Source organism: Saimiri boliviensis, chromosome 1 (genome assembly GCF_048565385.1).
Source record: "Saimiri boliviensis isolate mSaiBol1 chromosome 1, mSaiBol1.pri, whole genome shotgun sequence".
Classification (NCBI taxonomy): domain Eukaryota; kingdom Metazoa; phylum Chordata; class Mammalia; order Primates; family Cebidae; genus Saimiri; species Saimiri boliviensis.
Window position 1 is genome coordinate 198,836,534 of NC_133449.1, and position 25,440 is coordinate 198,861,973.

General features: G+C 36.5%; 1 protein-coding gene across 6 annotated transcripts in view; it reads right to left on the reverse strand.

Moving 5' to 3' along the window:
* Positions 1-25,440, reverse strand: part of CAMK4 (calcium/calmodulin dependent protein kinase IV) — a 267,534-nt gene that overhangs the window by 93,203 nt on the left and 148,891 nt on the right. For 5 of the 6 annotated variants that reach the window (XM_074382746.1, XM_010339923.3, XM_074382740.1 and 2 more), the window contains exons 3-4: positions 17,924-17,986; positions 15,920-16,002 (exon numbers count right to left, since the gene is read on the reverse strand). Coding sequence is in view for 2 of the 6 variants with exons in the window: in XM_010339923.3 (XP_010338225.2) it covers positions 15,920-16,002; positions 17,924-17,986 (146 nt within the window). In the remaining 4 variants the exon portion in view is untranslated. Of the gene's footprint in view, positions 1-1,864; positions 1,885-15,919; positions 16,003-17,923; positions 17,987-25,440 lie in introns of those variants that run through there. The other variant, XM_074382754.1, reaches the window with a different exon arrangement.

Below are 25,440 nucleotides of genomic sequence, written 5' to 3' on the forward strand. Positions count from 1 at the left end.
AAATTATTAGTTTTGTAACTTAACACTTTTCAAAATAATGAGTTTATTCACCAACATTTTCCATGATCAATTAGCATTTTTGTTCATTGTTTTGGTATCATTTTGAAAGTATGAATTTAACCGTATTTGATATGTTTCAATCTGCTCTAGCCATTCCTGGGTCAGTAGTAGGCTATGCAAGTTGGCTTTTTAAGTCTTTGGTAGTTCTTTTTCTAACCAGTACAATAACATACTTTAGGCTTATTTTGTACATCTGTCGTCTTAGACCTGGAATAAGTCATTGCCTCCTAGAAGTACAATTTCTTCTTAGTGGCAGATAGTAGTATTTTGCTAATTTTACATTTCATCCTTCAATTAAAAAATAGAAAGAGATATATATGTACATATGTTTATATTCCCATATTTCTTAGACAATAACATCATATTAATATGTATAAAATGTTTTATATATGTTTTACTATGTAGTCCATTTTATTTTCCTCTTTAATTTTAATTTTCTTTTGCATTTAGGAATGTTTGTATTTTTGTTCTAATGTCTTGAACATTAGTTTCTTCTTTTTTGGTTTGTTCTGTACTCTTGGCAACATTGACATTAACTAGCAGATATGATTTGGGTTTTTTGGATTTGTGTCCTCACCCAAATCTTATGTCAAATTGGAGGAGGGGCCTAGTGGGAAGTGACTGGATCATGGGGATGAATTTCTCCCTTGCCATTTTCATGACTGTGAGTTCTCATGAGATCTCATGGTTTAAAAGTATGTGGGACTTCCCTTTTTGTGCTCTCTCCTGCTCTGCCATGGGAAGATCTGTCTTGCTTCCCTTTCACCTTCTGCCATAATAGTAAGTTTTCTGAGACCTTTCCAGTCATGCAGAACTGAGAGTCAATTAAACATCTTTTCTTTATAAATCACCCAGTCTCAGGTAGTTCTTTACAGCGTGTGAGAATGAACTAATATACTATCAATCCAGCTAGTATGAACTTACAATACAAATACAATATATAGCCATCAAAAATTGAGAAGAAATAAGGACAGCTTGAAAAAAGATAAACTTCTTGATTGCTGTATAATTAGCAACAAGTAAAAGAATCTTATTTCAAAGTAATACAAGTGAGGAAAGAAAGTCTTATTATCTTAAGTAGGTGACAATTTTCTTATGATACAAGATGTGATTTTCAGAAAATCTGACAGCAGTCTGATTTTTGTCTAAATAATTGACTTGGTCTTTTTGCATGAATGTGGGCAAAAAAATTTTATTTTAATTTAAAGACTTTTAAGACATGTTTCATGAGAAACGTGGTTGTTCTAGGTTGAGTTATTCAGATTTGCGGCATAATCTTTCAATTTAGAGTGTTTTTATCATTCTTTTTAAATTTCAGGAATATTTTCTTGAAGTAGAATGTTCTCTATTAATTTTCTTCCATGGTTTTCTTCTTTGGGGTGTGCAATTATACATATGTAAGGATTTTTCTACCTTTGATTTATATCGTTGTTCTATAGTTTTCTTATTTTTAGCTTATTTTGTAACATTGTCTTATTTACATGTTTTTTGTGGGTGTTTCTTCCTGATATGCTTTACCTGCTTAAAGGAACTTTATTCTGCTCCTTATTGTCTCTCCTCTATTGACCTCCAGCTCCATCCATGTCCCATAATCATTCTCTATTGGAATTAACTGACATCCTTTCTGTTGCTGTCCATTTTTAAGCCAAATGGGTTTACTTAACCTTTTGACAGAGTAATAGGTCAGGATATCTTTTCCAGTTTCATGGCTCTTAACTTTCTGGTTATGTTCATTAAACATTCAAAAATATGCCCTCACACTTTCTGAGATCTCTTCCCCTCCCCTGGAACTTCATTCACTTACCTGTACCATCTCCACACTGATTAATTTGGATTCCCTTCCCAGCAGTTTCACCTATGTATAGAACCTTTTTCCCCAAGGGGCTTTAGATTTTCATTTCCAGAGTTCACAAGGCCTTGACAATGCATTCACTTTTCACACCTTACTGAAGGTGCACCCCTTTTACTTTTCAGAAATTTGGGTGGCAAAAAATCTCTCCCAATTTCAGCTTCTCTTTTTGTATTGGCCTACCCTTCTTTTAAATAAATTGAAAATTTGGGAGACTTGAGTGTTTGCATACTCGGGGTCTCTCATTTGTCTTCTTGCTTCCCTTGCTTCCTTGTGTAGAGGCGAAAATTCCACATGGCTCTTCCTGTTGTCATCAACTGGTCCTCACTGATTCATGTGTTAGGATTCATGGAGATACTCTGTCACCTGGTTTTGCTGTAGATATTGTCAGTGAGTTTTTGATTTTTCAAAACAAGTTGCTTTCTAGTCTTATAAGGAGTTTTTGGAAGACTGAAAAACAACTTTGTTGCTATGTGTAATGTTCCAGAATTTCAGGAGAAAACACATTTCTAGTATCACTGTAGATTAACAACTTCCATAAGATGACTTCAGCTGGCACAAAGTTTGAAAATGGTCAATTCAAACATAAAAGAGACAGGTTCAACGATGTTTCCAATTTTAAACAGAAAAGTTTTCTTGGAGTGTACCTCAAATAGCATATTTTCAGAAAGTACTTTTCTTTGATTTCTATTTTATTTAAATGTTGTTACAAGAAGTTTTAAGTTCTCAAAGTAGCTGGTATTAAAAGTTGAATTTAAAAATCTATAAAATGTTTCTAAAATTGGGGATGGGGTGAGAAAAAAGCAGAACAGATATGTCAAAAATAAAAAATGTATTAGAAGAAAAGACCTCAATGATTTTAGTTATTAAAATTCAGAAAAAAAATACTGATGCAAAAAATTAAATTATCTTATTTTCCTTATTTCATTATTTAGAACATTGGCAAGAAACACAAATTCATCATCTTTTTATTTTTTGGATACTTTACCAGCACTAGGGTCAAACAAAAGGAGAAAACAGATACAATATTTAGGACATGATTATTCATTTGTTCTTGAAAATAATTTTCTGATACTTACTTACAAAACTATAAAATTTTCCAATTCATGATTAGGTTAAATGGTCTACTTATAAAATTTTAATTGAAATGTTTCCTGGTGATATACTTTCTGAACATTTTAAAATTAAGTATGAGGGAAGGAGAAAAGAAGTACTATTGTGACAGAGTAAGTGTCTCCTCTGTGGCCTGTACCTAGAGCCTCAGGAACTTGGCTTTCTCCAGTCTTGTTAAAAGACTTGTTAACAGTCTTGTTAAAAGAGGAGAATTGTTAACAGTCTCGTTAAAAGAGAGACGTTCTTATAAAGATGATGGAGCAGAAGAGCTGTTAAATTTCCTTGCAACCTTATATTATCTCCAGAAGAGAATAAAATTGATTACCTCCTTGCCTGCAAAAAACAGTGTGGATTTTCCCCATAGTCACCAGACTAGAGCTTTACCACAGCTGCTTTTGCAGTAGTTTTCCAGGGTGCACCACTCATTCAAATGGCACTCCTTGTGGTTGAACAGAGCCAACTTCCACAAGCATGAGCTGTTTCCCCTAGGTGTCTATTAAAGACACAGTTCTTAGAGGCATCATCACTCTTCAGGAAGGCAGTACTTCACCCACTAGAATCTCCTCTCTATATTTTGGTTTATTATGTAATCTCAAGCTTCAGCCTAAGTATCTTCTATATTTTCATTTGGGTATAACTTAGGGTTAAGTGTCTACTGTGGGCTAAATGTTTATGTCTCCCCCAAATTCATAAGTTGAAACCTAATCACCAATGTGGATGGTATTAGGAGATGGGGCCTTTGGGAAGTGATTCTATCATGAATGATGAACCCTCATGAATGGGATTAATGCCTTTGTTAAAGAGACTGTAGAGAGCTTCTTTGCCCCTTTCACCACATGGGGACACAGCTAGAAAGTGCCATCCATTAATCAGAAGGTAGCCCCTCACCAGACATCGAATCTGCTGATGTATTTATCTTGGACTTTCCAGCCTCCAGAACTGTGATAAATAAATGTCATTGTTTATAAGCCAGTGAGTATAAGAAATTTTGTTATATCAGCCTGAATGAACTAAGACAGTGCTTGTGTTTCAGAATATGTTCTTGTATGAATGTCTAGGGCCTGGCTTGATGGAAGAGTGAATTTTCTTGAGAGCTATATTCAGATAGGAGGGAGAGAGGAGTAGTAGGTGTATAAAGAACAGTTAATAGAAACTTTACTAATTTTTCCCACTATGTGTTCAGTTAGTGAAATCATTTAATTAATCAGAGGATGCATTCCAACAGATACATCTGTTCATTTATTTATTCAGTAAATATTATGGAGTGACTGCTATGCGCTGGCCACTCTGTAGTGAACTGGACATTGCCTCTGCACTCATGGGGTTTCTCTTTGTGTAAGTAGACAGACAACATTCAACACAGTGTGGTAGATGATATGATTAAGGTATTCAAGAATGGACTAAGAGCTAGGAGAAAACGCAGGTAATCTATTCTGGAGGCCATGTAAGGTGAGGAAAGGATTCCAGAAATAGCTATATCTCAGCTCACACCTGAAAGGTGTATAGAAATTTTCCAGATGCAGGGAGGGTGGAAGTTGGGGGTAGGGATAGGTACTGAAGAAGGAGGTTGTGATATTAATTTACATTCCTAACTTCTAATGGGAGCCAGGTACTCGCTCAATATAAACAGAATTAAATTTGGGCTCTGCCCCAGATGAGACCACAGATGGTGGAGTAAAGAAAGTTACAAACAAAAAAAATTATCAGAGATGTAATGTACATGATGCAGGGTTTGAACAACCCAGGGATTTATTAATTCTGTAGTGAGAAACAGTGCCCATAGAGTAGATGTGTGGGGCAAGGACACGAAACACAAGTGCCTCCCCACCTCATCTCAGTGTGAACTCCACATACTGTATCTTGGCCACCCATCATCCTTCAATTGCTTCTCTTCCAAGCAGCTGCTGCTAAAAGGAGTTTTGCTCCCAGATGATTCTTTAACAAGATTGTCACAGGGTTAGGTTTCTGGAACTCAGACATCCTATCTTAAATATTTTATAAGTTGAGCTGCTACCCAGGCTATCCATGGCGGACTAAAAAGTTCAACAGCAATGAACTTCTCAAGTCGTAAATGGAGATTTACAACTTAGAACTGTGATTACAGGTGAAGATGTTACTGACCAGGCAAAGGAAAATAAAAGCTTGCAATTTATTTTTCTCAATTTCAGTGTATGACATCAGTAGACATGTTTGTCCGAAGCCTTCTGTGGTAAAATTATTAGCCTTCTCACTAGACTGTTGCTTGGATCACTCACAGAGCCTAGCTGCAAGAACTGCCCAGAGTCAGTAAATATTTATGGACTAAATACCAATTGCCAAGTGAATGGATGTCAGAAAAATTTCAGATCATGGATATTTGGACAATACTTTTGCCCATGTTCATTATCGTGGGGAACAAAAGCACTGGACTCAGAAGTGATTTCCATCACAAGTATATTGGCCATGACTCCAGGGGAAGAATAGCTGTGTGGATGCTTCCCAGAGGACAATGCAATAAGTGAAAAGATTATTGCTAGCTTTAGGAAGAAACTCAGAGTTACATAGTTTTAGATATTGTTGGAATAGCGTGAATCTTTTTCAAAACTTATTTTAAACTAAATCAAAGTCATTTAAATTCTGTAAAACTGAGTATTTGTTTCATGAAGTGACACATAATAATTCCTTTGTACAATTTAGCTGATGTCTCAAAAAACTTGCCAATGAAATTGAACTATGGATAAACAGTCAAGGTTTTATAGCTTTATACAAAATATACTCATGACTAAGTTTTAGAAGCAATGAAGTATTTAATCATTGCAGGGGTTTTAAAGCTATAAAAATAGAGGGGTAATTTTGGCTGATACTTTTGCTTTTTCATATTTAAACATAGTTATTGCTGTATTTCTCCTCAGATTTAGTAAACTAATTTCTGTTTTGTGCTTTGAAAAACAGTAAGGAAGCAGTTCAGATGCTACCAGCATTTTAAGATAATTGTCACAGGCCCCGGGCCATGTGGTTTGCCTCTCTGTGCCACATAATTTCCCAGTCATCCATTGTGGGCTAGGCCAGAGGGCTCAGAGCTCAAAACAAAATTTCTTCTACGATTTTAATCTCAACACTGATCCAAAAGGCTGCCCTAAGACTCCTGTTCCTACAGGCCCTCAGCCGCCAGGGGGCCTAACAGACATCTCGAGATCTGGGAAGGAAGCACGAAGGTGGTGGTGCATTTCCTCAAGCTCCTCCACTGAAACCCTCTGGCTTCAACAGGCCCTCTTACTCCATGACTCTGCCTTTTACTTCCACTGCTTGGTGTGCTGGTGCCCATGCTTTTCTCCCCAGTTGGTGTGTTTTTCCTCCCATCATTTAAAAATTATAGGATGAAAAACTACAGGCAATGCCTATTTCTCTCTATGGAGCTGCTGTAATAGATGACTCTTGTGCATTTGCTTCTGTCACACTAATTGCCACAAATTGAATTGAGCGCATCTCCATCCAGGCAGTTAACACGCGCACAGCAGCTGAAGAGCTCTAATCTGATCATATCCTGAGGCCCCAGACTTCCTGGCACATAGATTAGGAGCCCTACTGCTCTGCCCACCACTTGCAGCTTTTTCTCAAACGGCTGTGTAATAACTGTAGATGACTAGGTTTATGTGAGAAAGATATTGGTTTGAGGAGAATGTTCACTGAAGGATCAAATGACAGAGAATAAAAGCCCCAAATAATATAAAATTTTAGGAACCATGTCTTAAGGGATTCCCAATATACCATTATGCGGTTACATACAAAATTATTTTAAAATGAAATCTGCAGTAATCTGTGTAAATCTACCACTTCCTTGTAAGTTGCAATCACAGCTTCTCATTTTATTGATGTCATCATTGTCTGTTTTGGTGCTTTCTGTAAGAATTTTCCTTCCAAAGAATATTAAGTTCATATACTTTTCAGAAAAGTACTAGCACCTGTTACATTTGAATACTAAGAAGAAAGTCAGGGAATTGTGGATCAATGCGGGTGCTGGCCAGGGAGCTGACAAAAGACAGAGGAGTTCAAATCAAATTGCAAATCTGGGAATGGGCCTAAGAGAATCCCAGTCTACTTTCCTCATCCTATAGATAAAAGGCCTTATTCAAAGATATTATATCTATTGCTCAGGAGCACGCTGTTTATTTAATCGTTTGCTTGACAAATATCTAGCCCCAGCTTGCTTTCTGCCTAGCCCAGCTTTTAAAATCGAGACTAAGATGCTCATATTTTGTCCAACAGTGCATGGTCTTACTTTTGAATGTCATTTTGCCACAAGAGGCCCTTCCTTCTGGCCTCCACCTGCTAATTTCTGATTTCTCACATAAGAGTTAGCTCGGTCGGGCATGGTGGCTCAAGCCTGTAATCCCAGCACTTTGGGAGGCCGAGGCGGGTGGATCACGAGGTCGAGAGATAGAGACCATCCCAGTCAACATGGTGAAACCCCGTCTCTACTAAAAATACAAAAAACTAGCTGGGCATGGTGGCGCGTGCCTGTAATCCCAGCTACTTAGGAGGCTGAGGCAGGAGAATTGCCTGAGCCCAGGAGGCGGAGGTTGCAGTGAGCCAAGATCGCGCCATTGCATTCCAACCTGGGCAACAAGAGCGAAACTCCGTCTCAAAAAAAAAAAAAAAAAAAAAAAGAGTTAGCTCAAAAGATTTTGCCCCTTTCTGAAGCTGTTTCTGACTTATAAGACCCCCTTGTTTTGCATTCTACACACTGTTTTGTACTCTACACACTCTATACCCTAATTACAGCACTTATCATCCCCATATGAATACTTAGAGCTGAATATGGAGCCAATCTCTAACAAACGCAAAACATCTGATGATCTCTCTTTTATGTCTTGATCCTTATTTTTATTTCTATTTCCTAGCCCTCATTAAAAAAAAATTGTGATATTGTGGTCATTATTATAATCCCTAATATGCTTTTCTTGGAAGGTGATGGTACCTTAATAAATATTAGAGTCCATATCACATTTTTACTTTCCCTCTTTAGACTATGAGCTCCTTGAAAGTGGAGACAATATACAGTGGTTAACACACTGGTGGGAAGAGCACAAAGTAGGTGGTAAAGCCAGCATGGGAATGTGAGACCAGACTGTTAAGTGGGCTTTTTTGTCATGCTTAAAAGTATTGACTTTAAGTGAAAGTAGTGAGTAGCTTTCTGGGTTAACCTGATCAAGTCTATGCTTTAAACACAGACAGATGAAAAGGAATAAAACTAATACTCTCTAGGAGTCTACTGCAACGGGAAAGAATGCAAAGGCACAACAGGGCAGAAGCACTGGGAAAGGGAAAGGAAACAGATTTTTAAAGCTGCTCAGAGGAATAATTATGGGGAAGAGAGAAAGAAAATCGAAAGGAAAAGGAAATAATTAATTTTGATTAGTTTAGTTGGTGATTCAGTTCACAGGAAAGGGGAGCGAAATTGAGAGAGGGATGCCAAGTTCATTTGATTTAGAGGTGCTAATAGGACTTGGTGAGAAGCCTAGTAGACTGCTGAAAATACAGTTTTCATCTCTGCTGATACCGTAGCCAGTAGTATGGCTCAAACTACAGGCGAGTGTCAAATTTATCTACCAAGAATACAGGAAAAAGTTCAAGGGAAACTTAAGAGGTGGAGCAGAGAAGAAAAACTCAGGAAAGAGATCAAGAGAGAGAAAGCTGAAAAGTTGGATGAAAGTCAAGAGAAAAAGAGATGCTGTCCAACACTCCATGAATGATATGGAGAGGTAACCAGTAATATATAATGCTACAGACCAGTCTCCACATATGCATAGCCTTCAACATTAGCAGACCTTTAGTGCTCCTAAAAAACCCTTATTCTTGCCCTTGTCTGTTCTCACAATCACCCCTAAAATCTTCACCACTTCCTTCTTCAAGAGCCTTATTCCATTCTTTTCCAGTTAGTATTAGGAGGAGATCAATTTCCCTTCTTTAACAATACTGGAAAAGCAAAGGCTATCAAGATTGAAATACCCAAACCTCTCATATCCCACCACACTTCTATATCCAGCCCTAGGAAATCACTGCTTTGCTTCTATCTATAATTTTTTCCCCTTCTTGAAATTCCTTATAACGTCATAGAGTCATAGAATATATAGTCTTCTGTGTCTGGCGTTTTTCCCCTGGCATAAACTTTTTAAAGTTCATCCATGTTGTAGTGTCTATCAAAGAAACATTCCTTCTCATTGCTGAATCGTATTTCATTGTACATGGTGTTCATTACCCACTTGATGACATTTCAATTATCTCTCCTTTTGTAACACATCTAATTCCAGGTGTAGGCATCCATCTGGCCCCACTGTACTGCCTCCATGGAACTCAAAGGGCAAGGGGAACCAACAGACTTGCTAGTGCCCATAATGTTTGCTGTGCCAAAAATAACAAAGTCCTTTGTCTTTGATCCAGGAATCATGTGTTTTCCAGCATTCATAAAGAATAATAGGCTAATTTATTAGTTTATATGTAAGGTACAATTACATCTTGGTCCCAACAATGTCTTCTAACTTATTCCAAAAGTCTTTCTTTTTCAAAATTGCTTTGATTAATCTAGCTCCTTTGACCCTTTGTCTCTTTCTTTCTGCTTCTGTGGAAGAGCTTTTTTTTCTACCTTAAACAAATCCTTTTATCTGACTCTAGATCTCATTCCCTTTGTGCCTTTTCTAGAATGTTGTTCCAAATTTAAGTGCCTCATAGAAATCTCTCCCGCTTCTCTTTCTTATGAGCTCCTTCCCATCAGCAAATCAATGTACTCCCAGACCTACAGCTTAAAATAATAAATAAACTTCTGTTTATCTTGTGTGTTCTACTACCTTGCCTCTATTTTTCATTTCATGGACAAGCTTCTAGAAAAAGTAGACTGTAAGTCTAGTCCACGTCAAAGTATAAGTTTTCTTTACATGTAGCCAGATAAAGCCACATAAAGAGATGTATTTAAAATATCCAGGGTTGAAAAGCAAGTATATACATAGTAAAGTTCAAGTTAAGCCAACACTCAAGTAGGACAAACGTGAGATTACTAATCTGAAGTTTAATTTTTAAGCATAAGAGCACTGGCATTTGCAGCAGCATGACATGGTAGAAAAATGATATACTTTGGAATATGACATAGTTGAGTATAATCTTATCTAATTATTGTTATTAGATCATATATAAGCTGAATAACCTAACAGAAGTTAACAGACTTCTCTGATCCTCAGTTATCATTGTCTGTAAAATGTATACATCAAAGCCTACTTTATGTATGTGTTGCTATGATGATTAAATAGTATCATGTTAGTAAATTACCCTGCACACTCTGCCAGCAACCCAATAGGATCTCAAAAATGTCCCTCATTATATTGACTGATTATCCTTTTTTAACAATCACATTTTATAGAATTAACTATTAGAAAATTATGTTGATGACTAATTTCTGGCACAGTGGTCTTCATGAATTCAGACTTTTCCTAGGTTTGGTTAACCCTAATACCAACCAAGATACAACCCTAGAAAGACTGGGACAAGAAACAGCCTCAGTTCTATTTCTCAAATCTTTATCTGATAGAAATCCCCTGAAAATTCAGTTTGTTCTCACCAGCAATAAGAAGTCCAGAAATGCTGAAGTACAGTTTACTGTTAGGACTCAGATAGTAGGACTGGAGGTTAGGTCTGATTTTATGCATTATTACTACCTTTTTTAGTTTATGCTGTGGAAAAATATGGATATTAATACCTCAAAAAGGTGAAGGGTTATTGAGTGGGCTAAACAGATACATAGCTTTGCATAGAACCAATCAACATATAATGGATTTTCCATGTATAAATAGATATTTATTTTCTTGGAAATTATGTGAAAGAGACAAACTGGACTTAATAAGAAAGAAGGTAAGGCCATACAAGGAGGAAAGGGTTGGATCAGAAGACAGTCTGGTTGCTTGTACAGGGAAGATCATTAACCTTTATTAATTCTGTTTTCACATCTGCATAATGAGGATACTGGTTTTCATCCTGCTTGCTCAAATAGGTTGACTTTTTAAATGAGGAAAATATATTAGTGTCTATGAAAAATATTTAAATCCATATGTGAATTTTTGCTCTCACCAATGGTGGGTCAAACAAGCCTCCAGGCAAGAAAAATAAAAACAAACTAAATAAAATATTTGAACAGATCAGAGAGTTATTAAGTATGATGGTTAATAGTGAGTGTCAACTTGATTGGAATGAAGGATGCAAAGTATTGTTCCTGCATGTGTCTGTGAGGGTGTTGCCAAAGGAGATTAACAACGGAGTCAGTGAACTGGGAGATACAGACCCACCCTCAGTCTGGGTGGGCACTGTCTAATCAGCTGACAGCAAGGCTGTAATACAAGCAGGTAGAAGAGCGTGGAAAGATGAGACTGGCTAAGTCTTCTGGCCTCCATCTTTCTCCTGTGCTGGATGCTTCCTGCCCTCAAATATTAGACTCTAAGTTTTTCAGCTTTCAGACTCTTGGACTTATACCAGTTATTTGCCAGGGGCTCTTGGGCCTTTGGCCACAGACTGAAGGCTGCACTGTTGGCTTCCCTACTTGTATGGTTTGAGGACTCAAACTGGTCTACTGTGGAATTTCATTTTGTGACTGTGTGAGTCAATTCTCCTAATAAACTTCCCGTCATGTATACATCTATACTATTAGTTCTGTCCCTCTACAGAACTCTGACTAATTCACTAAGGAAGAAAAGGATTTAGGAACTAAAACCCAGAAGAGAAGAAAAACCCAGCAAAGCAAACCTGTCATCTGATGCTTCTGCTTTCCTTCTGAAGGCATTTACTGATTCCAACACAGCAGCTGACAGGCTGAGAAAGAAGCTGAATCAAGTTTCTGGCCATTGTACTGAGCTAAGGGGACAGAAGTTGGCATTCAGGGTCTGCCAAGTAAGAGGAGCCCTGGTAAAACGCCCTGGCTTAAAGTTAAGAACTTCAAAGAGCAAAGCCCTCTGAATAAGACTTGACAAGGAATATACCAGCCATTAGGAAGCCCAGCTTTGAATTAGCCCAATATCCAATTGTAGTAAAGTAATCTGTTTCTTAACCTTAAATGCCTGTTACAACAAAAGAAAATCTGCTTTTTTGGAAGGTAACAGCATTCCAAGTCTCAAATTCTAATAACTTTGGTACATACATTTGTATTGGAACAAGCCTAAGCAGGTAAGCAAAAACACAGAAAGAAATAGATCATGTCCTTTGCAGGGACATGGAAGGAGCTGAAGGCCATTATCCTTAGCAAACCAACACAAGAACAGAAAACCCAGTATTTCATGTTCTCACCTTTAAGTGGGCGCAAAATGATCAGAACACACGGACACATAGAGGGGGACAACACACATTGGGGCCTTTTGAAGGGTGGAAATTGGGAGGGTAGAGGGGATCAGGAAAAATAACTAATGGATTAGTGGTTATTAGGTTTAGTACTTGGGTGATGAAATAATCTGTACGACAAATCCCTGTGATACACATTTATGTATGTAACAAACCTGTAAATGTACCTCTGAACTAAAAAGTTTAAAAAAAAATTCTTTAGGAAAAATTGATGAAACAAACAAATGAAAAAGAGAAAACAGAAAAAAAAATCCATGATGATTTTTAAAAATGCAAAACTATACTTAGATACTTGAGTTACCTGACAAAAACCAGGGAAAAAACACTTCTGATTTAATTAGAAGACTGTAAGGATATTGCTAAATTTGCTGCCTTAAAATACAATCATTTTCAAGGAAAAAAAAGTTGGAAATTTGCTCTTAAAGCAAAACTCACACCTTGTCCACCTTGACAATTCAATGAAAATGGTGTTGAGGTTTTAAGAGTTGAGAACAAACCAAGAATGATTAAACAGAAACTTCATGGGAGCTTTCTTCTTCTCATGATGTCCTAACTGTGAAAATTTATTTATGTTTTAGATTTTTCTTGGGCACAAATCATTGATTTTATTCCAAAATTTCTAATAAATTGTCCTATGTAATTTACAATTTAAATTCTATGTAAAATAGCAGATTCTACTTGAATTCTATGTTTAATTTTTATAAGCATTATAGAATAGATTTTTTTGCTAATAAAATACAAACTTTTTGACTATAATTGACTCATATGATTATCTCTTCAGCAATTACTCCCTAGTTCATTCATTAGGTACGATTAGAGTCATCATTAGACCAGGAATGAATTCTTATCATCACAGTTAAATAAATTGGTTTTGACCTAAGTACAAAAAAAAAGATAACACATTACTTTTTAACTCTCAAGAAAAAAAAATCAATATATTGGATAATGCAGAATTTATTTTCAGCTTGATAAAATTTAAAGATAACTTGATAAAATTTAAAGAATTAAATAACTTAATGGAGAGACCAAGTTCTTATCAGCTAGGGCAATGTTGTAGACAACAACATGCAAAGGAAGAGTCTATCTTTTAAAACCACTAAGAGTTGAGTGCTTTACTGGCTGTCTGCCATTCTTTAAATGTTTTCTGCCAAATATGAATATTTCATCCATTTATCTCTGCAAATGAAATTTATCAATAGCATTTAGTTGTTTCGTTTTTAGCTATAGCTAAATTAAATTTCATCCCAAATTCTTTCATGGAAGAAAGGCTGGGAAGAAGAGAAGTAGATACCCTTGATTCCCAATTAACTCAAACCAATAGAGGGAGGGAAGTAAATAGCAAATACTATTAGCAGATGATTGCTTGGGTGTGGAATTCTTGTCCTGCAATTATTCATAATTTAAAAACATGAGATTTCTCTCTGATAGACCATAATTAGCCAAGAAATATGCAAAGTCTCCTTAGAGAAAGCTCATAACTCCAAAGCCAGCAGGATCTGACTATAAACTGACTCTATTAATGTGCCTAAAGAAGGAATACATCCATGAAAAAGAGTCAGATAAAGAGGTGTTAAAAAAGAAGCCATCATAGGCATATTGTGGCAATACCCAAATTACCCAGTTCAGGAGAGTCTTGCTTGAGGATGTGGGAACATGTGAACAAAACCATCCTCATAGTGGATTAGAACTGTCTAAGCTTTATTAGTAGCATAAAGCCTCTTCAAATTTGCTCTGAGATTTAGAGAAGTTAAGCAAATTATTCTAGGTTAGTTATGTATCTTTCAGTTGTAGAGTCAAGTTTCACAACTATGAGTCTTTCAAAAAAAAAAAAACAACTGCCGCCAGAGCTATATGTCTTTAGGCTACTGATATTCATTTCCTTCAGCTGACTTATTATTCTTATAATGTAAAAATAATCAAAATGTTATAATAAAGTCTAATAATATGTTGAACCTTCTCTAAAGAAGTTTCAACACGTATATGAACAAAATTCAGATGTATACCTATTACACATACATATGTAGTTGCGATGAAGCTAGGCCTTTTGCTCCTCATCTAAAGATCAAAATTTTCACTGGGCAATGTGAAAAAGAGACAGAACCTTTCAAAAACAATGTGAATACTTTTGAAAGCTCTTGAAGAGGCAGCAAATTTAACTGGATTGAATGGGGGTGGGAAGAAAAGTACCTTAGTCTATTTGAGCTGCTATTAAAAAACCCCATAACCTGTGTGTCTTATACATATCAAACATTTATTTCTCATAGTTCTGGAGGCTGAAAAGTCCAAGTACAAGACACCAGCAGATTTTGTGTCTAGTGAGGGCCTGCTTCCTCATAGAGGGCACTTTCTTGCTGTGTCCTTGCATAGTGAAAGGGGAAAGGCAGCTCTCTAGGGCCTCTTTTATAAGGGCACTACTCTTATTCCAGAGGGCTTCACCCTTATGACCTAATTACCTCTCAAAGATCCCATCTCCTAACACCATCACCTTAGGGAACAGAATTTCCACATACAAATTTTGGGGGCACACAAACCTTCAGATACTGGTAAGAGCAAAGGAGTGCTCCTCTCCCAACATATTCAAAACTAATCCCCTTAGGATATCTTTCTCCTCAGAGTCCCTTCATTGTAGCAATTGTTCATTCATTCATTCAGCGAATATATATGGAACATTTGCTGTGATCCAGGCTATATTAATGGTTCCCACAGTCTCTTCTGTCTTCACTCTAAACTGCAGTCCACCTGCCTCACCCTATTTTTAACCAAAACTTTTCCATTCATGCATGACTTCTTATCATTTCTAACATAGCCTACTTTGTCTTCTTTCAATTCCATTCTTTTTTGATTGTCTGATGAACACAACAAAAGGCTCTCAAGAGCGCATCAGGACAAATACAGAATTCTCATTAAGAGGGCAGGGAAGATGGAAAAACTATGGAAACATAAAGTTTGTGTGTCTTGTACAAATAGTTTACCTATATTATGCTCTTCCAGATTTCCAGGCACATCCCCCACCCCCAGTCTCTTCTCCTTTCTCACTCCTCTGCTTTGAAAGATGAACATACGAACAGGAAACCAAAGTTAGCAATAATTGGCTATAACAACATGTTTACTTTGCAACACGGAACTCTTTATATGGACTTCTAAAGAAAGTAAGCTTTAAAATAATCATTTAAAGATTATTGATTTTTATGAGCTTTTGGATCATAACAGAGAACACAGAGTACATGTCTAATTTTCCAAAATTTTCATCAAGTATTTTCTTAAAATATTTTTATAAATCTTACTATTTAGTTTAAATGTAATCTGATTTTAGAAATTCTATTTTTTTATTGAGGAAATAAATATTTATAAAGGTAAATAGATATTATAGTCTTTCTCTTTTTACTCACTAAATGTCTCAAGTTTTCATGTAACTACATCTTATCACTACCCTATCAACAAGTATGATCTGCCATTACAAAAAGTTTCAGGAGAAATGTCCTTTAGATTATATTTTGGTGGCCAAAAGTAAATCTTTCTGTGGTTATATTTCCAGAATCAACTCACCTATCAAACAGTTCTCCTCCTGTGACGAGTTCTAGGACCAGACTGATTTCTGTAGGGGTTTCAAATATCTCTTTAAGTTTTATCTAGGGAAAGATATAAAAAAAAGAGTATCACAAATTTCTTATTCCATCTTTCTTAGAAATAGCTAACACTATGGCTAAAACAACACTCTGCAATAGTAATATGTTGGATCACTGTTAACACAGTTTCCTCGTTCTTGTATCAGCTAGCTATTTCTCACTCTCTTTCTGAGTTGCTGATTTTATCAGTTACATCATTTTTTTTTCAAAGTTCCTGCAAAATGTGTTTACATTTTTCCTTTTGACAGTTGAAAAATATCTGCCTTAGAAACACTTTCTAACTTTTCTAAAATGTCCCAATTTCTGAACAGTTCAAAAATCAAAAACAACAACAATACAACTTCCTAAACCATTTTGGGCATCACGGTTGTTAGAGGTACAAAATGACTATTTCTTCTGGGAATTAGGACTTGAAATAAGGGGTCTGAGGCAGCTTAAAATCTGCCTCTATGTAAAGGATATCAATCAATAGCTAAAAAAATTGCCAGTGGGTAAAGGAATCCTCAGAAAAGTAGTGACGACAGTGACTTGACTGAGCATACCACAGTCTTCATCACATTCAGATATTCCAAGCAGTTTTAGGTATTTTTCTCCATATATATGAGAATCTAGTAGCCAGGACTAGTCTACAATTGAGGAAAATTCTACATTGACTTATCTTTGGAAAGAAGAGATGGATCGTGTAAAAGTGGTGATGGAGGTGGGAGATTTTATTAACTGCTTCCCCAGAGTCCTTTTCTCCCTACTTTATTATAAACAGAACTCCGATTTGTTCAGAGAAGCAAGGTGGCTAGCCCCAGACTGTGGATCATGAATGGCCTCAGGAACTAATTTCACAGCCTCTGTACAGTTAAGGGTAATCTTGTGACCAGCTCCAGCCAACAAAATTTGAAGAGACCCCTGCTGCCACAGTTTCTGAGAAAGCTTTTACTCTTCTAATGAGAATCTGTAGCTGAGATCCTACCCTCTTCTTCCCATTTTGAATATAGACGTGATGACTTGCAAAAATTGTGGAGCAGCCATATTAGGCCCAGGAGGGAAAAGGGTGAGGATGAAAGTCAACTGGCAGAACCACGGATGGTACCTGATTCTGGATGGCAGCACTGAGGAGCTGAGCCAGTGCTAAAACTGCCTGATTTCTGTTGCTTGCAACATAAGAAAAATATTTGTTTAAATCACCCTATTCAAGTTTTCTGCTATTTATAGCTGAAGGCTTCCCTAACTTATATGTTAAGTTTTAAGCACTTTGCCTTGAGCATAAGTAGGACATCACAGCTTCCTCAGAAAAATGGGCAAAAATGCTTTCTTGAAGTAGATGGCTTAATTCATAAAAACAATTTACGATCTAGAAAATGATTTTGTTCTTTTTCACTTCATCAGTTCAAGAAAGCTTTTTACTAAATCTTACCAACAGAGGCTTTGTCTTGTCTAGACAAAGCCTGAAGCAGAGCTTCTGAGGACATTTTATTTTCTGCATTCAAGTACATCATTTATTTGCATCTTCACATTGTTCTTGAAGCAGATCCTCTCTCAAAGCAGACTGAAATGACTTTGGAAAGCAATGTATTTTCTTCACAGGCTTTTTCAGTAATGGAAAATTAATAAGATAGGCACAAAAAGAAGGAAAAAGCCAGTGTTTTATTAGACCAAAACAAAACTCTTTGATTTTTATCCTTTTATACATGAAAATAAAGATGGTGTATATTTCTAATCTCTCTATTTTGGAACTTTTCTAGAGGTATTGCTTGCAAGACTTATTCAGCCAAAGATCGAAAATGTGACGAGATGAAGATAAGAGCTAGGCCGTGGTAGCTACCAGTGGTGGGAGAATCCCCTTCTCATCATCAGCATGGACAGTGAAGGACAAAGATCCCTTTCTCTAGCTCTGGAAATCATTTGAAATAGTAGTTTAAAAACCACTTACAATGTTTGGATGTGAGAGACGAAGAAGAACTCCTATCTCAGTTCTTACGATTTTTTTGTCCACCTAAAAGGCAAAATAAAAGAGATAAACTGAAAGAAACTCCCCGATTCATTGTGGCAGAGAAACAGAAACAGCAATAACTACCTGGGTGAGTCAGGCAACTGACAGAACTTAATCCCTTAGCTTTTGTGTATATGTGTCTCCTTCCTTTCTTTCTGTTTCAGCTACACCTCCTTTAGCTCTGCTTCCGACATAAGATAGAGCCAGGAACTAGTACGAATCACAGCTTGTCAGTCTCCTCACATGGCATCTTCCCCACTTTCCTATCAAAAGTCATCACTATCATGACTAAAGTACATCTCAACCTATCCTTCCTCCTTGCCTTCCTTTCTTATGTGGAATTCTCTGTCTAAACCCCAACGGAGCTGTCAATCATTTCACTTATCCTTCTCACACAGATGTAGCACACAACCCAACCTACCCAACCCGAATATCCTGTTCCCTGGCCATTGTGATAGGGTCAAGAATATTCAGCAGACCAAGTTATCCCAGTCAGGAGCCTCTCCAGAAATGCTGCTCAAATAATCAAGAAAGAGTTATTCCATCTTTCTCTGAAATCATGAGAGCAAAAGAGGATAGAGTCTGCTGCTAATAGTGAACAGTTTTGATACCATATGGGACCACTTTATTAAAATGATGCCAGTACAGGAAAAAACATTGCAGAGTTACAAAGAAAGAGGACTGTTGATATAATTTCATCCCCTGGATTCGGTTATACTAGTTTGCCCTTTGAATTTCTAATTGCACGAGCCACTACATTTCTTTTTTCTGCCTAAGTTATTCAGAGTTAGTTTCTGTTACTTGCCATGAAAGAATCCTAGTTAGTTCACCACTTGGTTTCTATGTTTGAGACAATGGCAGTTTAGTTCAGGATATTCAAAAATTAGGGATAGTCTCTCCAGCCCAATGATTGACTCCTTTAATCCAATAAGCTGGCATTTCAGAGCTCTAAAATTTATACAGTAAACATAAAGGTTTTAGTGTCTTCCTCTCCAACAACATTTATCGAAACAATTAACAGATATAATACCTGGACTTTTATTATGGTTTCTACCATTTGAGCTGTCCTGAACCCCTGAACTAGCAAGTTTACATGGTTTTGGAAATGAAGAAGTTTGTGTGCAATTCACAGTCAAACTCTGTGGGCATATCCAAGAGACTGCTTCAAATGGGAAACGGGTTCTTTCCTTTTAGTTCCTTCTGAGAAAGAAAGCACTCGTCTCAGGAGAAATCAAACCGCATGCCAATGGTGATAACCAATCACAACTTTCAAGATGATAAAGAACACTACCCAGTCATTTAATTTTCATTCTCTAATGAAAACATTAACCAACAAGGATGCAATATTTAAAAATAAAAAACAAATGAATACTCAAAGGACTTTTTCAAACTTTATATGTTCTTTTTCTTGGTTGCAAGGTGTAAATATATTTTACAATTATTTTATCTGGAAAATATTAATTTTTCCAGACCCTAAAGTACCTCACTTAAAGGAAACAGTCACCATTTCTAAATGTTTTCAGTTTTTATGAGACGGAAAAATGTTTACAAGGAGATCTTAAGGGGTTCCCAGCCCAATTAGAGATTTCTCAATAATTTATTTCACCAGTATACACAATAAAACATTAAATAGCCATATAGTCATGGTAAGGCCTCTTAAGCTATAGTAAAAGTTTTGGTCATTCATGCAGGCAATCAAGAGGCTTGAGATATTTTAATACATTCTTGCTAAAGAAAGTCAAGTTATTAAAATCAATTCGCAATACTACAAAACAAAAATATGTTTTACTTTTGTCATTTGGATGCGAGTCTGTGCAACCCAGCATACTTCTTAAAATATTTATAAACATCCCACATAAAATGCAACATCAGTTATAAATTCTTAGAGGAGAGAATGAATATATGATCTATGCATTTTAATACCTGACAGTTAATATGGTGTTACATAAGAGGGAAGACTCACTGTGATCAGAGAAAAGCAAGTTGCTAAGAACCTAACTTAAGTGACTGTACATCAAAGCGATAGGCTCTGGGGCTTTTGCAGCAAAGGAATAAAGACAGACACACATACTGATACATCCAGTGCTCTCTGACCCCAGAACTTTGGAGGCTGTTTCAGCAGTCTTCCCTGAACAATAAACCATAGCTACTCTGCATGATTCAGACTGCCTATTGACCAAAACTCTTTCAGTTGAAAGTAATAAACATTCAGCTCAAACTCACATAAGTTCCAAATGATAATTTATTGGCACATGTAACTGAGAAGTCAGAGTAGATCTATCTGCAGACATAACAAAATCTAGAGGTTCAGACTCAAATAATCTCTCTCTTTCTCTCTCACTCTCTCTCTCTCTTCCCCTGTGCATGTTTGTGTCTCTGTTTCTCTGTCTCTCCTTTTCAAATGGCATGAAACGTGGCCACAGAAGCACCAAGCCTGTATTTCTCAGGCTCATATTTCTAAGATGAGAGAGATGTTCTTTCTCAACATCTACCTAATCTTAAATAGTATTCTCATTAGCCTTGCTTGATTTATGTACCTACTCCTGGATGTAGGAGACATATAGTCATGACAAGGCCAAGAATGAGTCATAAGCGCTCTCCTTTGACCATGGTTGAGGGAGATGGCAGGCTTAGTTCCCTCAAAGAACGAATGTTATCAGACACTGAGGACTCCCTTATTGTTTGCTTTCAGTATTTGTTTCTTTCCTTTTACATTTGCATAAGATCCTGATCTATTACTCTGTTTCTTCCATGTCCCAGCCTAATCAGTCAATAATTATTATTCATTCATAACAACTCTTGCCATCAGTTGATTTAATATTTAAAGTTTTGACCACTTACCAGTAACCCAAATGGGCCCTACCAAAAAACAATTTAGAATTTTGCCTAGAAACTATTTTGAATCCATACTGGAAAGCTGATGTAGGTGCAATCACTTAGCTGGTGAACAAACCTAGCAGGGTACCTACTTTTGTACTTCAATTCTGCTGTTTTTTCCACTTCTGGGCAGCAACCTTGTCAATTGTTTTGATGTCAATAGTGATATAATTTGACGGAATATGAAGAACTTTAAGAAAATGATGGCTCTAGCCAGTATGAATGGTTGGAGTAGAAAATGGGATAAATAATTTACTAAAATCTTTGAGCTTTATGAGATAGAATAGAATTATAACCTCCATCATATTGTCAAAACTTATAAGTCAGAGGATCTTAAAAATAGAAAATTTAGAAACCAAAAATATATGTTTTATTGAACTAAAAATTTTAGGATGACTGAGTAAATTCTTTATTTTCTATGTAATGAATGTACAGAACACTGTAAGGGTAGGCTAAAATAGGTTTTATGTGCTCAGGCCCATGTTAAAAAATTGGGTCACAGGAAACAAACAAAATATGGTCCTTCCTACAATCTAATTTGGGAGATGCAACTCATCTACATAATGTTATCAGAAGACAGTAAAAGACAGTAGAGGAAGAATGCAAGTTACAAATGAACTTTGTTTTTAAAGTTCCACTGTTCAGTGGAAGATCGCTTTTCTGAGTCAACTTCTGCTAATATTCAAACAGTGGGCTTATTCTAAAAGACTTTTGAGATTACCAGTCATTTAAAAAATCACACTGTTGCTAATAGAAAATGAAGAATGTTTTGCTAGAGTGTGCACTGGGTACATGGAAGTGGTGTAAGGTGTGGGTTTCTGGTGGCTAATCAGTGGTGTCAGGCAGTATAGACAGCATGGTCCAGGAGGTAGTAGAGTGGCAGCACAAGACTCCAAAAGTTATTTAATTTAGTGAAAAAAGATACATTTCCCAAAAATTATTCAGCAAGACACAAACGCTTATACCAAATGACAAATGAGAGATCTTTGAAAAAGAGAGGCATTACTAGAACAGTCAGATGGCATTGTCAGAGCTCTTGCCTCACCTTCCATTTCAATTTCTGCAGATGCTATTAAAAAATTCAGATACAGATGTTTTATCACCACCTTCTCTTCAGGTCAACAAGGATTTCCTTGCTAATACCAAATAAATGAATTTGTCACTATTGCATAATGCTTTAAAGAAAATTTTAAGGACATTTAAAAAATCCTAATTTGTTCCTAAATTAAGATTGTTGTATTAGAATTTCTTTTTCTCACTAGGTTTCTAGGGTTTTGTAATATAGGCTTCTCCCACTCCCATCCCCCACCCCACCATTTTTCAGATATTTCTGATCAATTAAAATGAGATAGTAGAATCCTTTAATTTTTTTCTGATTATATATTTATATTAAACAAATATTTTCTAATACAAATATTAGAAATAATACAAATATATTCTAATACAAATATGCATTGTGAGCAATTTATCTTTTACCATGTTGTGTAGGGCATATTATATATTGAAATGCCATTTCTTTTTAGTTCTTTGAGAGTTGTTCAAATTCCTAAAATACTAAGAACAGGCCAGATTGCAAAAAGTCTGGGCTAGCAAATTTCTAGTAAAATCATTTGCTTTGTATTCAGAATTAATTTTTCTGTAAAAACAATTTTTTAAAATGTAATTATTTTTTCACTATACTCTATACCATCATTTCTCCATTTAAAATATGGTCTTAGGGTGATTTCAGGTCCTTAGGACCCTCTCAGGGTATATGTAGGGTTCGCCATTTTCCAATTGCATATCTGAGTGAGGCCAGATTTTTTCCACATAAAGTCAGCCCTCCATATCTGTGAGTTTGGCATCTTCAATTCAACTAACCATGGATGGAAAATATTTGGGAAATAAATCCCAACAACAATAAACAATAACTTGCCAGGCACAGTGGTTCACGCCTGTAATCCCAGTACTTTGGGAGGCCGAGGCGGGTGAATCACGAAGTCAGGAGATCAAGACCACCCTGGCTAACATGGTGAAACCCCATTTCTACTAAAAATAGAAAAAACTAGCTGGGCATAGTGGCAAGCACCTGTAGTCCCAGCTACTCTGGAGGCTGAGGCAGGAGAATTGCTTGAACCCAGGAGGCGGATGTTGCAGTGAGCCGATATTGTGCCACTGCACTCCAGCCTGGGGGACAGACAGAGACTCTATCTCAAAAAAACAAAACAAAATAAAACAAAACACAACAACTAAAATCGCAAATAAAAATATAGTGTAATAACTATTTACATAGCATTTACATTATATTACATATTAGAAATAATCTAGAGATTATTTAAAGAATATTAGTGCACATTCATAAATGATATGCAAATACTATGGCATTTTATAGTATGAGGGACTTAAGCAGCTGTGAATTTTGGTATCTGCAGGGGTCCTGCAACCAATCTCCCTGGATGCTGAAGGGTGACTGTACTTCAAACAAAATAACAAGTGGCAACAATTGAATGTGGAACTATATAAGAATCATGCTGTGTTCAGTTAGGTCAGATAGCAAAGAGATGTGCAAAACAATGACACTCTTCTCACTAAATATTTTATATTTTGAAAAGTAAGATATTTTCATTTGTTATTTATGTAAAAATATAATGGGTTTATAGTAATTCAAAATTTAATTAGTAATTTTTAAAAAATTATCATTTTTAATCTTTCATACAGCAAATATGCATAGCTATTTTTAATTCTCAATAATTTTGTATCAGCTGGGCATGGTGGCTCACACCTGTAATCCCAGTACTTTGGGAGGCCAAGGTAGGTGGATCACTTGGAGCTAGGAGTTTGAGAACAGACTGGTCAACAGGACAAAACCCTGTCTCTATTAAAAATATAAAATTAGCAGTGCATGGCAGCATATGCCTGCAATCCCAGTTACTCAGGAGGCTGAGGCAGAAGGATCACTTGAACCTGGGAGGTGGAGGTTGCAGTGAGCTGAGATTCTGCCACTGCACTCCAGCATGAGTAAAAGAATAAGAACCTGTCTCAATAATAATAATAATAATTTTGTAAGTAGAAAAGGCTCCTAAGACCAAAAACTTTGAGAGCAACTACTCCAAAAAATTTAACATTATACATTTGAAAACAGAATAAAAAGGAGGAAAAAAATTCCAGTAAAAATAATGTAAATTAAAAATATGTCAATTCAGTCATATATTTGCTCCTCTGAATGCTGGGACCCAGGGTGAAAAATGTGCAGGGAATAGTTTGGTGGAGGCTGGGAGGGGTGAAACAAGTAAGAATCTTCAAAGAAGGAACCTGGAGAAAAGTAAGGCCAAATACCATCAATCCAAAGAAAGTACACTAAGCAACAAAACCTGAATTACAAGTCAAAGTAATGATCAACAAGGAAACCAGCAGAGGGTAAAATTCAACAAAATGGAAATGGACAGCTATATGGCAAAGAAGCCAAGGACAACAAAATTGAAGCCAAAAATCATTCCAAGAAAGGTTAAGCTGAGGGTCATCTGTTTGTTGCTTTTTGGAAAGAAGTATGAGAGCTTCTTAAATAGCCATACTCCCAGGAGGAGCTCTCTTTACAAGTATGTCTTGGAGGTCACACCAATGTGGGTCTTGATAGCCATCTCCTCTCAACCTTTCCAATATTATTCTCATTCCAGAAGTTAGTGTTTTCCTTGCACTTTTAAATTGCCTTTCCAAATTCCTGGGGAGCTCTCACATTACCACTCAGAATAAATAACATTTTCCTAGAAAATAACTGTCAAGCAAACCACAAAATTCAATGGGCAGCTATCTGAACAGTCATTATTGCCACTTGAAATTAGCTTCCAAGTGTGACCATAATTAGCATCTTGAGAAGCATCAACAGATGGCTTTGAGAAACCAACATGACAACAACACTGAAACCCGTAAGATGTACCTTTAGTGTCTATAAAATATCTTGAAGAATAGTTTTTCCTTACTAACAATTTATGATTATAAAAATATATTTTACTAAAATCTTAACTTAGGACATGTATTTTAGCCCAAGTTCCCTAGAAAAAACACATGAGGCATGGATCAACACTCTGGTGCTTTATTTGGCAAACCCATCCCAATGAGAGTGAGGAAAGAGGAAAATGCAGAAAGGTCAGAGACACAGTGCAGTCAGCACCAAACATCCTAAAGAACTATAAAGACATACAGCAGGTCACATGGGCAGCTGTATCCAACAGGCACATAGTACTTTTCCAGAGATGTTTTACCAGGCTACTGTGCCTTGAAGAAGTCCATGGGAAGGAGAAAGAAGTGGAATTTTACCTACCCAGGACCTTCCTTTGTTTCCCATGGCTAAAATTTGGCCCATGGGTTAACTTTTCCATATTTCTGGGAGGTAAATGGCATCTCATTGGTAGTCACTTGTGATGGCATATTCCTCCACAAGGGATGTCATATCTCATTCAAACCCAAAGTAGCTATGAGAGCCAGAAATTTCAGGCATGTGCTTGGTTGGCTTACCTGAATCAAATTGCTACAGGACATTCGTTCCCCCTGGCTTAGGTAGCAAGTAGATAAAAAAAATATGAGGCGGCCCATCAGAGTTTTGT